The 11,730-nt window shown below is 34.6% G+C and overlaps 1 protein-coding gene across 1 annotated transcript; it reads left to right on the forward strand.

Moving 5' to 3' along the window:
* Positions 1–2,581: 2,581 nt before the first annotated feature.
* LOC149555466 (chitinase 1-like) lies at positions 2,582–3,292 on the forward strand. The gene is made up of 2 exons (XM_089833641.1): positions 2,582–2,623; positions 2,804–3,292. Exon 2 carries the CDS (start codon positions 2,807–2,809, stop codon positions 3,080–3,082), a length of 276 nt encoding a protein of 91 aa, XP_089689767.1. The 5' UTR covers positions 2,582–2,623; positions 2,804–2,806; the 3' UTR covers positions 3,083–3,292.
* Positions 3,293–11,730: the final 8,438 nt, after the last annotated feature.

An 11,730-nucleotide genomic window follows, 5' to 3' on the forward strand; every position in this document is an offset into this window, starting at 1 on the left:
ATATATCAATCTCTTTATATCTTTCTCTCGATCCATCTCTCTCTCTATACATCCATTTATCCTTATTGTCCCCTTTCTAAACTATTAAGTCTCTACATCTCCTTTTTTGCCCCCATTTTCTCACTTGATCTTTTTATATCTCCATCTTTCCCTATCACTATATCTTTCCCAACCCTCTTTCGATACATACATACATACATACATACATACATACATACACACACACACACACACACACATATATATATGTATGTATGTATGTATGTATGTATGTATGTATGTATGTATACATACATACATACATATATAGTATATAGATACATACATATGTACACACACACACACACACACACACACACACACACACATGTAGTTGTCTCTTCTTTATATATTTATGTTTTGCATCCCCATTCTCTCCCTCCAACTCTCCCTCTCCTCTCAATATTCCAGGTAAGTCGTAAAAAACTCTGTTATAGAGGAAATGTGTTTTGACTAAACTTTGCAAGATTTGGGGGTAGCTAAACTTTGCATTTTGACTAAGAATACATTTTCTTGCACTCAATTATTCATGAACAAGTGGATTGTGTATTCCATAGAGATCAAAATATTTTACTAACAAAAGAGGATGATTACTCAAGTTGGCATTAGCTACTAATGACTTAGCTCAACCAACACACTCGAAGTGTTGATTATGATGAGGTGTCTGATGTGGGCATAATAGTGAGTGTCCTCTCTTTGGACCCTCTTAACTTCTTCCATTCCCCATTAAACATGAACATTTTTTTTATGCAACCCAAATCTAACTTTGAAATTTGTTCCCATCATATGCAAGTTGCAATAAGATGGATTCCAACTTGACCAATGTTTATTTGCATGCAAAATGGGCTCATTTTGGACCATTTAAACTATGTGCGGACATCCATCAGATGTTAATCAAACATGCTATATTATTTATATCAATAAGATGTTGGAGTTCATATTTCAAACATATACAATTTTTTGTAATGTTCTTGAGTTGACAATTTTGTAGAAAAAAATATTTTGAGTCAAAAGAAGGTGGAAAATGTTTAGAAGGGTCTATAGAATGGATAGGAGGAAGCCTCAATATATTATTATTAAATGAAATCAAAGCATGGAGTGATACAAGGATTGAAAAAGAGGTGTGAATTCACAATGTTTGAATTTAGAAGAAAAGTGAGATAAAATAGGGGTTGTTGTTGATGATACTTGATAATTAATGTGATTAGAAGATTTTTATTTAGTTATCTTGAGACGTTGCATGTGCCAAGTTTATGTATGCTCAATAGTAGTAGTAAATTTGATATGTTTTATAAGATATTCTCTAGATAATTATCTAGAGCTCTATAATAGTATCATGGAAAGAAATATGCATATTATCTTGAATATTATCACAAATAGTAAGTTAATTATTGATAAATCACCTCATGGTTCCAGATCTTGTTAACTATTTGAAGGTTGATTTCAACTTCATCTAGTAGGATTATGCATCCAAAGTAGAAGCACAATATTGTTAAATTATTAATACAATCATGACAACTTATTCAAGTGGGAACGAGTAATTGATGTTGTAGTTAAGTTTTTCTAAAAATGACGTCGATAATGAACATTATTGTGTGTTGTGATAAATAGAACATATTATGATTATTAAAATACTCAATGAACTTTGTCTAGTAATTTTATAACTAGTATTATTATGTAAATTACATAAAATTATAAATACTATTTCAATGATTGTATGATATTTAGATTCTAGATTATATAATAATAATTATTATAATATAATTATAATTTTGAGCTCAAATTGTGTTGGTAAGTCTAAACGCCTTGGCCCACTATGGAAAATATCTTGTCTAGAAAAGGCTAAATGCCTTGGCCCACTATGGAAAATATCTTGTCTAGAAAAGGCTAAATGCCTTGGCCCACTATGGAAAATATCTTGTCTAGATAAGGCTAAATGCCTTCAGTCCAAATAAGGAAAACATATTGTCTCGATAAGGCTAAACGCCTTCAGTCCCAATAAGGAAAATATCTTGTCTCGATAAAGCGAAACCGAACTCCATTACTCAATCCGATGTGGGGCAACGAAGAGTTAGGAAACCACCCAGCAGCCGTTTAACTTCCTTCATTTATAATTTATAGTTTCTTATTCGTAAGTCAAAATTTGTTTGCTTTTTTTTCTACATTTACTGATTGTAGAAGTCTTTCGAAATGGTATAAAAATGTCATTTTAAAATGTTGTCTAATATCTTCCAATAATACCTGCTATTATAATACTTTTTAGACAAATTGTCTAATCAATAATCAAGAAAAACTAAAAGATGTAAACACTTTAGTATTAATGATGATTTGTTTAGGTATATTTGTGTGTAAGTATTGAGGTTTTTTAGGGCCATAAATCGGAAGCGGAGAAACAAATAGACGTAGAATGCTCCATTTCCCAACCAGGAGTGAATAAGCTGTGGTTGAGTTATGCAAAATAAATGTTGCAAAGACTGTAGATTGTTCACTCTTTTCTAAGAATTCTCACTATAAATAGATCCCATGCTCATTACTCTTTTTCATTGCCAATCCAGCATATAGCACCAAGCAAGCAGCATTGTTTGTATATTTCTATTTGGCTTATGCTCTTACATAGTTTTGTTGTTTTTGTATGTTATAGATATAGATCATTGCGCAGGATTTTTCTCTTATTTTAGTTTTTATACTTCGACTAGCAGTATTGCTAACTATTCACTGTGGCCTCATATTTGAAAATTTTAGTTTATTGTTGTTGTGAATGCAGAATATGGGTCAGTACAAATCAACCGTGGCAACCTTACTGGTAATAGTGTTTCTGGGATGCAATATTGGTCTTCCCATGGTGATGGGGGATCCAACATGCAGTCCAAAGGGGAACTTCTTCTGCAACAGTGGGAGATGCTGCAGCATCTATAACTGGTGTGGGACTGGTGCAGCTTACTGTGCCAAAGGAAATTGCCTTGCTCAGTGCTCGCCAGGTGTTACTGCAGTTACCACTTACTCTCTCACTGGGAAAAACCTCACTTCAAATCACAAAAATTAGGGTTTACGCTCTATCGATATATGAATCCATTATATATACATATAAGATGATGAATAGCTTTTGGTATAGCTAAAATGTGCCATGCATGCATCTCAGTGCTCAATGAAGCGACCTCAGATGCTAAATAAGTACTTCCAGTTATGGGTACCCCTTTTATCTACAGTTTCTATTTAACGACAATAGTAATAATAATATATAATCAGTTGCACATCGTCTGGATTGGTTCATTTCTTCATTGTTTGGTAATCTGTTAACCCAAAATATATGTGAATTATAAACAGAATTAGTTAGTTGAATTTGTCTAATCAACTTCGACAGCCCATAATTAAATTGTATGTTCTGGATAGAGGATTATGCTGCTTCAATTGTTTGGAACAATTTGAGGTTTACAATATTAATTTTTTAGAGTTTAACAATAACTAGGGTAACGTTGGAGTGCTGAAATGAAAACGCAAAGCATATTAAACATGGTTTGATTACATCTCGCTAACTGGTCATGCATGGACTAGTCAAGCGGGGGATCTGGTTGATGTTGGAATTACTTCAAGACCGTTTCAATCAAATTCCACAATAATCTATTGACTACACAACTGGTCTGTTATAGATCCAAATTGCATCTATGAGGGCCATTCAAATTCAATTTTAATCTGAGCTCAGTTTGTTAAAAAAAAAATTCCCAATTAAATGATTTACTATGCAAAAAACAATAAATAATTCTAACGTGCTCAACTTTATGTAGTGAGTAAGTTTGACTCTAAAAACTAATAGTTGAATCTGAATAGAAATATTACAATTTTACTTTACATAAAAATTTTAATTATTGTATTTGTCACAGGCAATATACTATTGCAATGTCTAGTGAATAATGTTTTTTATTTCAACCAATCACTATTTTAATTTTGATTTTTCCTTTTTTATTTTTCTATGATTTTTAATTTCTAAAATCTGAAAAAAAAATTATTCAATTTGATTGGCTCAACATTTAGAGTCTTATAGGAGCGGATTTCTAGGAAGATACTAACATTATAATATAATGAGTAGGAAATAATTTTCCCAGCAAGTCAATTTGTGTCATTACTATCAAAATTTAATTGTATAGATTTCTATTCAAACTCATTGACCCATAATTGATGAATAGTGATTCAACATAGTGATAATGCTGATTTAACTATGTTGAATCACTATTCATGAAATATGGGTCAATGGGTTTGACTAAAAAACAAGACAATTAAATCCTCATAGCAATATCACAAACTATTATTATATTTATATTACAAATGAAAAATTATTTGTAATGATAATCAAATATATTTTAAAGTAGGGTTTCTTGCTTCATATGAACTTTCAATTTTCTTGCGTACAACTCTTCGTCTAAGCTTTACTTTTGTAGTCTCCACTTGTCACACTACATTTATTGTGGGAGTTTTTAGGCTAGGATATAATGGCTCCGGCCAGCGGTGAACCAGTGGTTTCTAGTATTGATGTTGCTACTTTGGATTGCCATGGCACTGTTACAGAACAAACACCCTTGCAAGTGTGTCCCAAAGGTTTTACACAAGGTAATCCTGATATTTTCCTTCCTTTGCAAGAATCTAATAATGCATGTGACTGGTTAGAGAAACATACCTTGATAGGTTATTTTGTGGGTAGGACTCCTCCTGAAGCTATGCTTCGAGAATGGGTTAACAAGAGCTAGACTCCTATGGAGTATGCCATGGTGTTGTGCAAAACCTTACCAAAGGTTTTTTTTTTTTCTCTTCACTAACCCATTGCTAGCAGACGTCGTCTTTAACAACAGACCTTGGTCTATGCATTCATCTCTACTTGTTTTTCAAAAATGGTCATGAGACTTCACAATTTGTGATGATAAAGAGCTTAGGGTTCCTATGTGGGTCGAGTTCCTAGGTTTACCCTTGCCATGTTGGCCTTTCATTGAGTCCATTGCCAAAACCTTTAGCAAAGTTGTCACAAAGGAGCCTGAGAAATTTTTTAATGCACACCCACAGAGATGCGTTTGCATCAAGGTTGATCTTTCCAAGATCTTAAGCATTCTATGGAAATCCAAATTGGGGCTCAAACCTTCTCTCAGAAGGTACTTTATTTGAACCTCCCCAACACCTCTTATAGGTGCTAGTTTGTGGAACACAAGATTGGGGATTGCCCTTTGGCTATGCCTAGGGATAAACCCACACCTAAAGAAATGCCTCCCAAACCAGGCAAAGGGGAAAAAGAAGAATGGGTTACTGTTGGGTGCAATGGCAAGGTTACTTTGAACCCCTTGGCCCCAAAATAGTCCTATGCGATAGTTGCCATGGATCCTCCTATCCCTATAGGAGTGACAATCTAGCCAACATACGGATGTAAGCAGCTTCCATAGCACCCAATTTGGGGGCTTTTACAGGTGTCAAAACCTACTGGTATGCAAGGAATTAAGGTGGCATCCAGGGCTTCTACCTTGGCTAGGATTTTTACCCCTCTTTCTACTTCTTCCATAGCACCACTAGCGACACAAAATTCTCATAGTCTTCCTGGATGTGTTGAGATACCAGAGGTGAAATGGCAGGCTATTAGCCCAAAGGGTTTTCCTTTTGACTTGAACTAGGTTTCTACCTTCTTTCAGAATAGCTACTCCTCTCTTGAGGACGAGGATGATATGGAAGAATTTTCATGAATTTCCTTTCATGGAATGTTTGAGGTCTTATAGACCTCTTTAGAAAGTACTATGTCTAGGATGACCATCATAGACTTGGTAATTTAGATTTTCTCTATCTCTAAGAGGTTAAGAGTTCTGGTTTCATGCTCTCTTTTGCATATTGCATCATTTGGCAAGATGGTGTTATGTTTTCCTCTCAGCACTAAGTTAGCTGAGGTGGTGTAGTTACTCTCTTGTCACCTTGTCTTTGTTTTGCTATTATTTTGCATGGTTCTGACCCCACGCATAGAATTATTTGACTTTTACTTTCCATTAACAATCATTCTTTTGGAGTCATTAATGTTTATGCTTCCAATGATGTTGTGAAAAGATCCCAGATGTAGGCCTGGTTTGCTGACAATTTGCCTCTAGCTAGTTGGGTCATGTGTGGTGACTTCAATATGGTTGAAGTGGCCTTTGATAAAGATGACATTCTACCCTTTCATTAGATAGCTAGGGAAAGGGAAGCTTGGTACTACATGCATAATAAATTGGACCTTTTTTAACCCAATATAACCTGCCTCCAGGATAATGGGGTTTGGCACACTTGGTCCAACTTTTGAGCTAGCTTTGACCACATTTTAAAGCATCTCGATCATGCTATGATTACTGCACAATATTTTTTCTCATTTTCTAAGCATTGAGAACTACCTCTCATTCCCCTGCTAGATGTGATGTTATCTAACCACTATCCCATTTATTTTGTCATTTCTTGGCAAACAGTTGTCCTAAAAGTGGCCAAGTCTTAGTTCTTCCTCAACACATCTATGCTGATGGATGCTTTCACCATCTCACATATCTTACATTTCTAGAATTTGAAGCCACATCCACATTCTCAAAAGGGATGGATTCAATCATGGAATGATGTCATTACAAAAACTATTAGGTTTCTATGCATCTATGGGCATTAGTTGGCACTTTTCAGAAAATGATCATATGATGCCAACACTTTTGCTCTCAAAAAAGCCTCTTAGGCTCTCACCCTCAATCCCTTTGATGTGAATTTGCAAATTTGTCTTGCCAAGAATCGCCGTGACAAACAAGTTGCTAATAACTATGCCACTCAAGGAGCCCAAATCAAAGTCCATCTCCACTGGTTGGAGGTTGGTGATAAAGCCTCGAAGGAGTTTTTTCAAGCTCTTCGAGCTTGTCAAACCAATATTGGGATTAAAAAGATCAATCAAGGATCTATTGTTCTTTCTAGTCTCGCTAACATCCTGCAAGCATTTTTTCATCATAATGAGAATGTGTGTGCTTCATAAGGAAATTTGGTTTCTTCGGAGGTTGCTCTCAGAAAATGTATCTCTGTTACTCAAAACTGCCTAACAATTGAGCAATGTGCATTTTGTGAGCAACCTCTTTCCCTCTGAGACCTTAAAGAGGTGGTCTACTCCATGGCTGATGAAAAATCCCCTAGGTGTGATAGGTCTTCTTATGAATTTTATAAACACCTCTGGAATCATATAGGTCCTAATCTGCACAAAGTTTATCTTGAAGCCCATCATTCTAAAAGCTTAGGAGCCATTATAAATAAAGGAAGTATTAAATTCATACCTAAAACTAGTGATCCAGAGGATATTTGCAATTGGAGGCCCATTACCCTCTTGAATGTGTCTTATAAGATTATTGCCTAGGCACTCTCTCTCAAAATCAGGCACATGTTGTCTTTAATTGTGCGGTCTGAGCAAACTGGCTTTATCAAGTCCAGATATATTCTTTACAACATTATTGCTATCTAGGAAGGCATGAAATGGGCTCGTAAGTCCAATTAGAAGGCTATCTTTTTAAAGATAGATTTTGCTAAAGCCTATGATTGCATTGAATGACCCTTCATCTTGGCTATGCTCCAAGCTCTAGGTTCTGGTCCCAATTTCTTACAATCCATGGAGATGCTCTTTGGCGATGCTAATGCTTGCATTACCATCAGTAATTCACAATCAAAGGCTTTTGGCCTTTTTTGTTCAATTAGGCAAGGTTGCTCTTTGGCCCCAACACTTTAGGTCCTTGTTGCTGAAGGTTTTGGCTATTTGCTAGCTCATTCTTTGGCTTCTAGACTGGTTCATGGAATTTCCTTTCCGAAATCATCCTCCCAATTAGTTAATGGTCACTTTGTGGATGATTCCTTTCTCACTCTTTTAGAGGATGAAGAAAACATCAATAATGCTTTAAGTTGCTGAGACACCTTTTGTCAAGCTTTTGGATCTGCCATTCAATGGCATAAAATGCTTTGCTTCTGCCAGTCATTCTTGCCAACTCCACCTTGGCTCTACTAATTTCATTGGAAATAGGTTATGTATGGGGAGATTTTTCTGCTTTCTTTGCATTCCTTTTACTTTCCATTCCTGTTCACTTAATTCATAAAGTGGGTATTCAGTCGTTTCAACCTTGGTGGCATGATTGGAAGTGGTAACCTGCCACTCCATTTTTGAATTATAAGAAAAGGCTGAGATATACATGGCTTTTGCCTCATCTTCCAATGGTGGGCAGGCTCAACTAGAGATGGCATTTGCAATCTTCTCTTTCTCAATGGACAAAGTGCTTTGATACCATTTGGAGGCTATAACTAAACCCAAGATTGCCCATTTTTCTTGGTGCCTTGCCTTCCAAGGTCTTCCCCTGGGGCCTTGGATCAAGCACATTGGGGTTCTAGATCCCATATGCCCTTTTTGTAGTCAACTAGAGTCTTTCTTGCATATTTTTTGGTTTCGTAGGCTTGCCAAAAATTATTGGCACTGGATTCATGATTTTTTCAAGCCATTCTGGCCCGAACCCTTTTCTTGGCACATGATCCTATTGGATGATTCCCCTAGAATCCCACCAAAGTTTACCTAGATTTGGCATACTTTTAGGATGGAAATTTTGTTTACACTATGGAAAGATAGGAATGTTGTTCTTTTCACTCACAGCGTTATGGTTATTACTATTGCCATGTATACCAAGGCATGCATTTGTAATAATGTTATTATGTAGATTCAGTTGCAAGCTAACAAAGTTTCCCTTGAGTTAGCTCATCTACAAGAGTTGCTAAAACACTAGGGAAATTCTCCTTGCATAATTTCCAAAGTTTCTCTTGATGCCTCGACAGATACCTCGGTGCCTCATGGCTGCCATCCATGGTGCCATTCATCAGGCCACCACTTGCACATCCCATACTCCTAGGCTTCCCACCACCACTCTCCTAGTGGTGGTGATGGTAGATGGAGATGCCAGTCAATTTCTCCACCCTATTGTGGCTTTGGTTGGCCCTTGGCTCCTCCTCCTTGTACTCATTGGGCACTTTCTAAGAAGTAGCCTTGCTTAGACTTGACAATTTTTCCTCTACAACCAGAGGTCAAAGATGTGGAGGTTGCCATTGATCCTCTTGCTACCACTATTGTTGATGATGGCTAGACTATTCCCAACCCACCCCCCAATCCCACTAATAATTAGGGTTTTCATGACAAAGATGATCCACCAACCTTGGCTGGCACTACTTTGGCTGCCTAAGGCTACCTTTTATATGTCTTTTTTTTTATGAATAATTTATGTTTCTAGCTAAGGCCATGTTTTTAATCTAGCTTTGGCCATGTGAACTCATTCATGGGATGATGTTGTATCCCTTGGCCCTTTTTTGTGAATTTTTATGTTAGTATATTTTTATTAATAGAAAATGACTATTCATAAAAATAAAAATAAAAATATTTAAAGGGTTTTTAATTTAAACAAAATAAAACAAAATATAAATAACTAAGATAAATTAATTTTAAACTTATCAATTATTTTTAGCACAATACCATTACATGTATATTATATATTATAAAAAAAATTAGTCATAAATATTTTTAATATAAAAATATTTTATAGTTAAATTTTTTAAACATAAAATAATTTCTAAAACTTAGATATCAAATATTACAACAATTTTAATTCTTTTATATTAAATACTATGATTACCATCAAATTAAATGATTATTTTATAAATATTTAGTTGAATATACTATTCTTTTTAATTAAACTATTAAACTACTCTAGCTTATAGAAAATAAAAGTTCCTACATGACACTTGTCAAATGATGTCCACTTGGTGAAGGTTTTCCAAATCAAGTTGTAAGTAGAATGGGTTTAGCCATGAAGGAAAATATGTAGTTAAGTGTGCTCAAGTTGGAGTATTTGGGATGGGTAACATCCTGACAAGTACCTCTATGAGAATTAGAGAGATCTAATTTGTGTTAATTGTTCCATTAACTCTCATGACAGATGGGTTATCTAATAGGGAGACTCTAGCACTCTATTATTTATTTGGTTTCCTTGAGAATTTCTTTGATCTTGGACATATCAATATTTTCCTAAGGTAATATCCTACAAGATTAGTATAGTTATATTGAAAATAAAAATAAAAATTCTATTAGAGCTCCTCATTAATTCAAAATGGTGTTGAATCTTGTTTGTTAACCCGTCCTCACAAGCTTGATATTCAACCGTCCAATTCTTTTCTGACTATTTTATATTACGTTAAGGACTTTAAAAACTATAAGGATTCCTTGGAAATAAACTAAACTACTTAACCTCAATTGCATTTCTCTACTAATTTCAATTATTGCACTTTATAAGCCTAATAGCCTTTAAGGACCCAATTAGCCCTCTATTTTGGGGTTTACAGTTGTAGTTAAAAAACTTGTCAACAGACCTCAAGAAAAAAATACCATTTTGAGTAGCCATTTGGAAGACCTAAAATATTTTTTTGATCTTGAGCCTCCACTCATCAATAATGTACCAAACCATAAATTGAGTCCTTTAAACCTTACCTAGTCTAGAGATCGACCAAAGTACTCAAAAATTGCTCCAATGGATTCAACAAAATTTGTTCTTTTAACTATTGTTTCAATTGTTCTTTTCACACACCTTTGCATCTATATCATGAAATATTAATGCACTCCTACAAGTATTTTTAAATTCTTACTAACAATTCCTAGCTAGGCTATCACATAGGTCACCTAGACATTAGATTAAAATTCATTATTTGAGTTTTTTTAGCCTATGACCAAATAGAAAATAATTTGCATAACTTTAAGTTGAAGACCTCCAAAGGTGATGAAAATCCCACAATGGTGATTCAAGATCGAGGTATTGTTTCCTTCAAAAGCCTGACTTTGTTAGTGATCAACACACTTGGGTTTTGATTTTATTTAACAAGGAAAAATTGTTTAAAATTTAAAACTAAAGAATATAATGAAATTAAATTGTCTACCTTAATTATTTATATAAAAATAAATCCATTTCCAATCCATGACACACAATTTTCTCATGTTCAAAATTGACTATGCAAAATTTACTAGAAAATTGTCAATTACTTAGTAATGTAAATTGCACAAAATCGCATCTAACCTCACTAAAATCCATTGTGAGATATTTTTTATTTTTTTACAACATGTTTCAACCTAACATGAGGTATGGTTGGTAAAATGATCCAAAAGAACTAGGAAGCATTTTCCAACCATCTTGCTAGAGTTAAAAAATGGAAGCACAACAAGAAATATGGAAAAACAACAAATATCACTATTCCAATGTAGATATGTTGAGACAATTTTGCTATAATATTATAAGCATAAGGCCTACCTAGTTGCATAAACTTTAAAATTACAAATTGTGAGCTTAGGATCTCATATTCTGAGATCCAATATATTTATATATTTCTTCTTACTGACACCTTGTTTTCTACTCTTATTCTAGATCTTGAATATATATCCATCAAGACCAAAAGTCATCTTGGCATATACAATTATTAAAAACTATAGTTCATTTAACAGAGGGGAAACTTGTGACCTTGTAACAATGCAAAAGAATATTTTTTAGTACCAAGATAGGTCCACACATGATCAAAGATTGTATCCCCAATTCCATGGAATGCCTTGAAATTACAAGAATGCCATAGAACGCACCTAAGGAAGGAAGAAGGGTAACTCTTAAATAACAAAGA

The sequence above is a fragment of the Cupressus sempervirens genome, chromosome 5 (genome assembly GCF_028749045.1).
Source record: "Cupressus sempervirens isolate cs-2001-9-10 chromosome 5, ASM2874904v1, whole genome shotgun sequence".
NCBI lineage: Eukaryota > Viridiplantae > Streptophyta > Pinopsida > Cupressales > Cupressaceae > Cupressus > Cupressus sempervirens.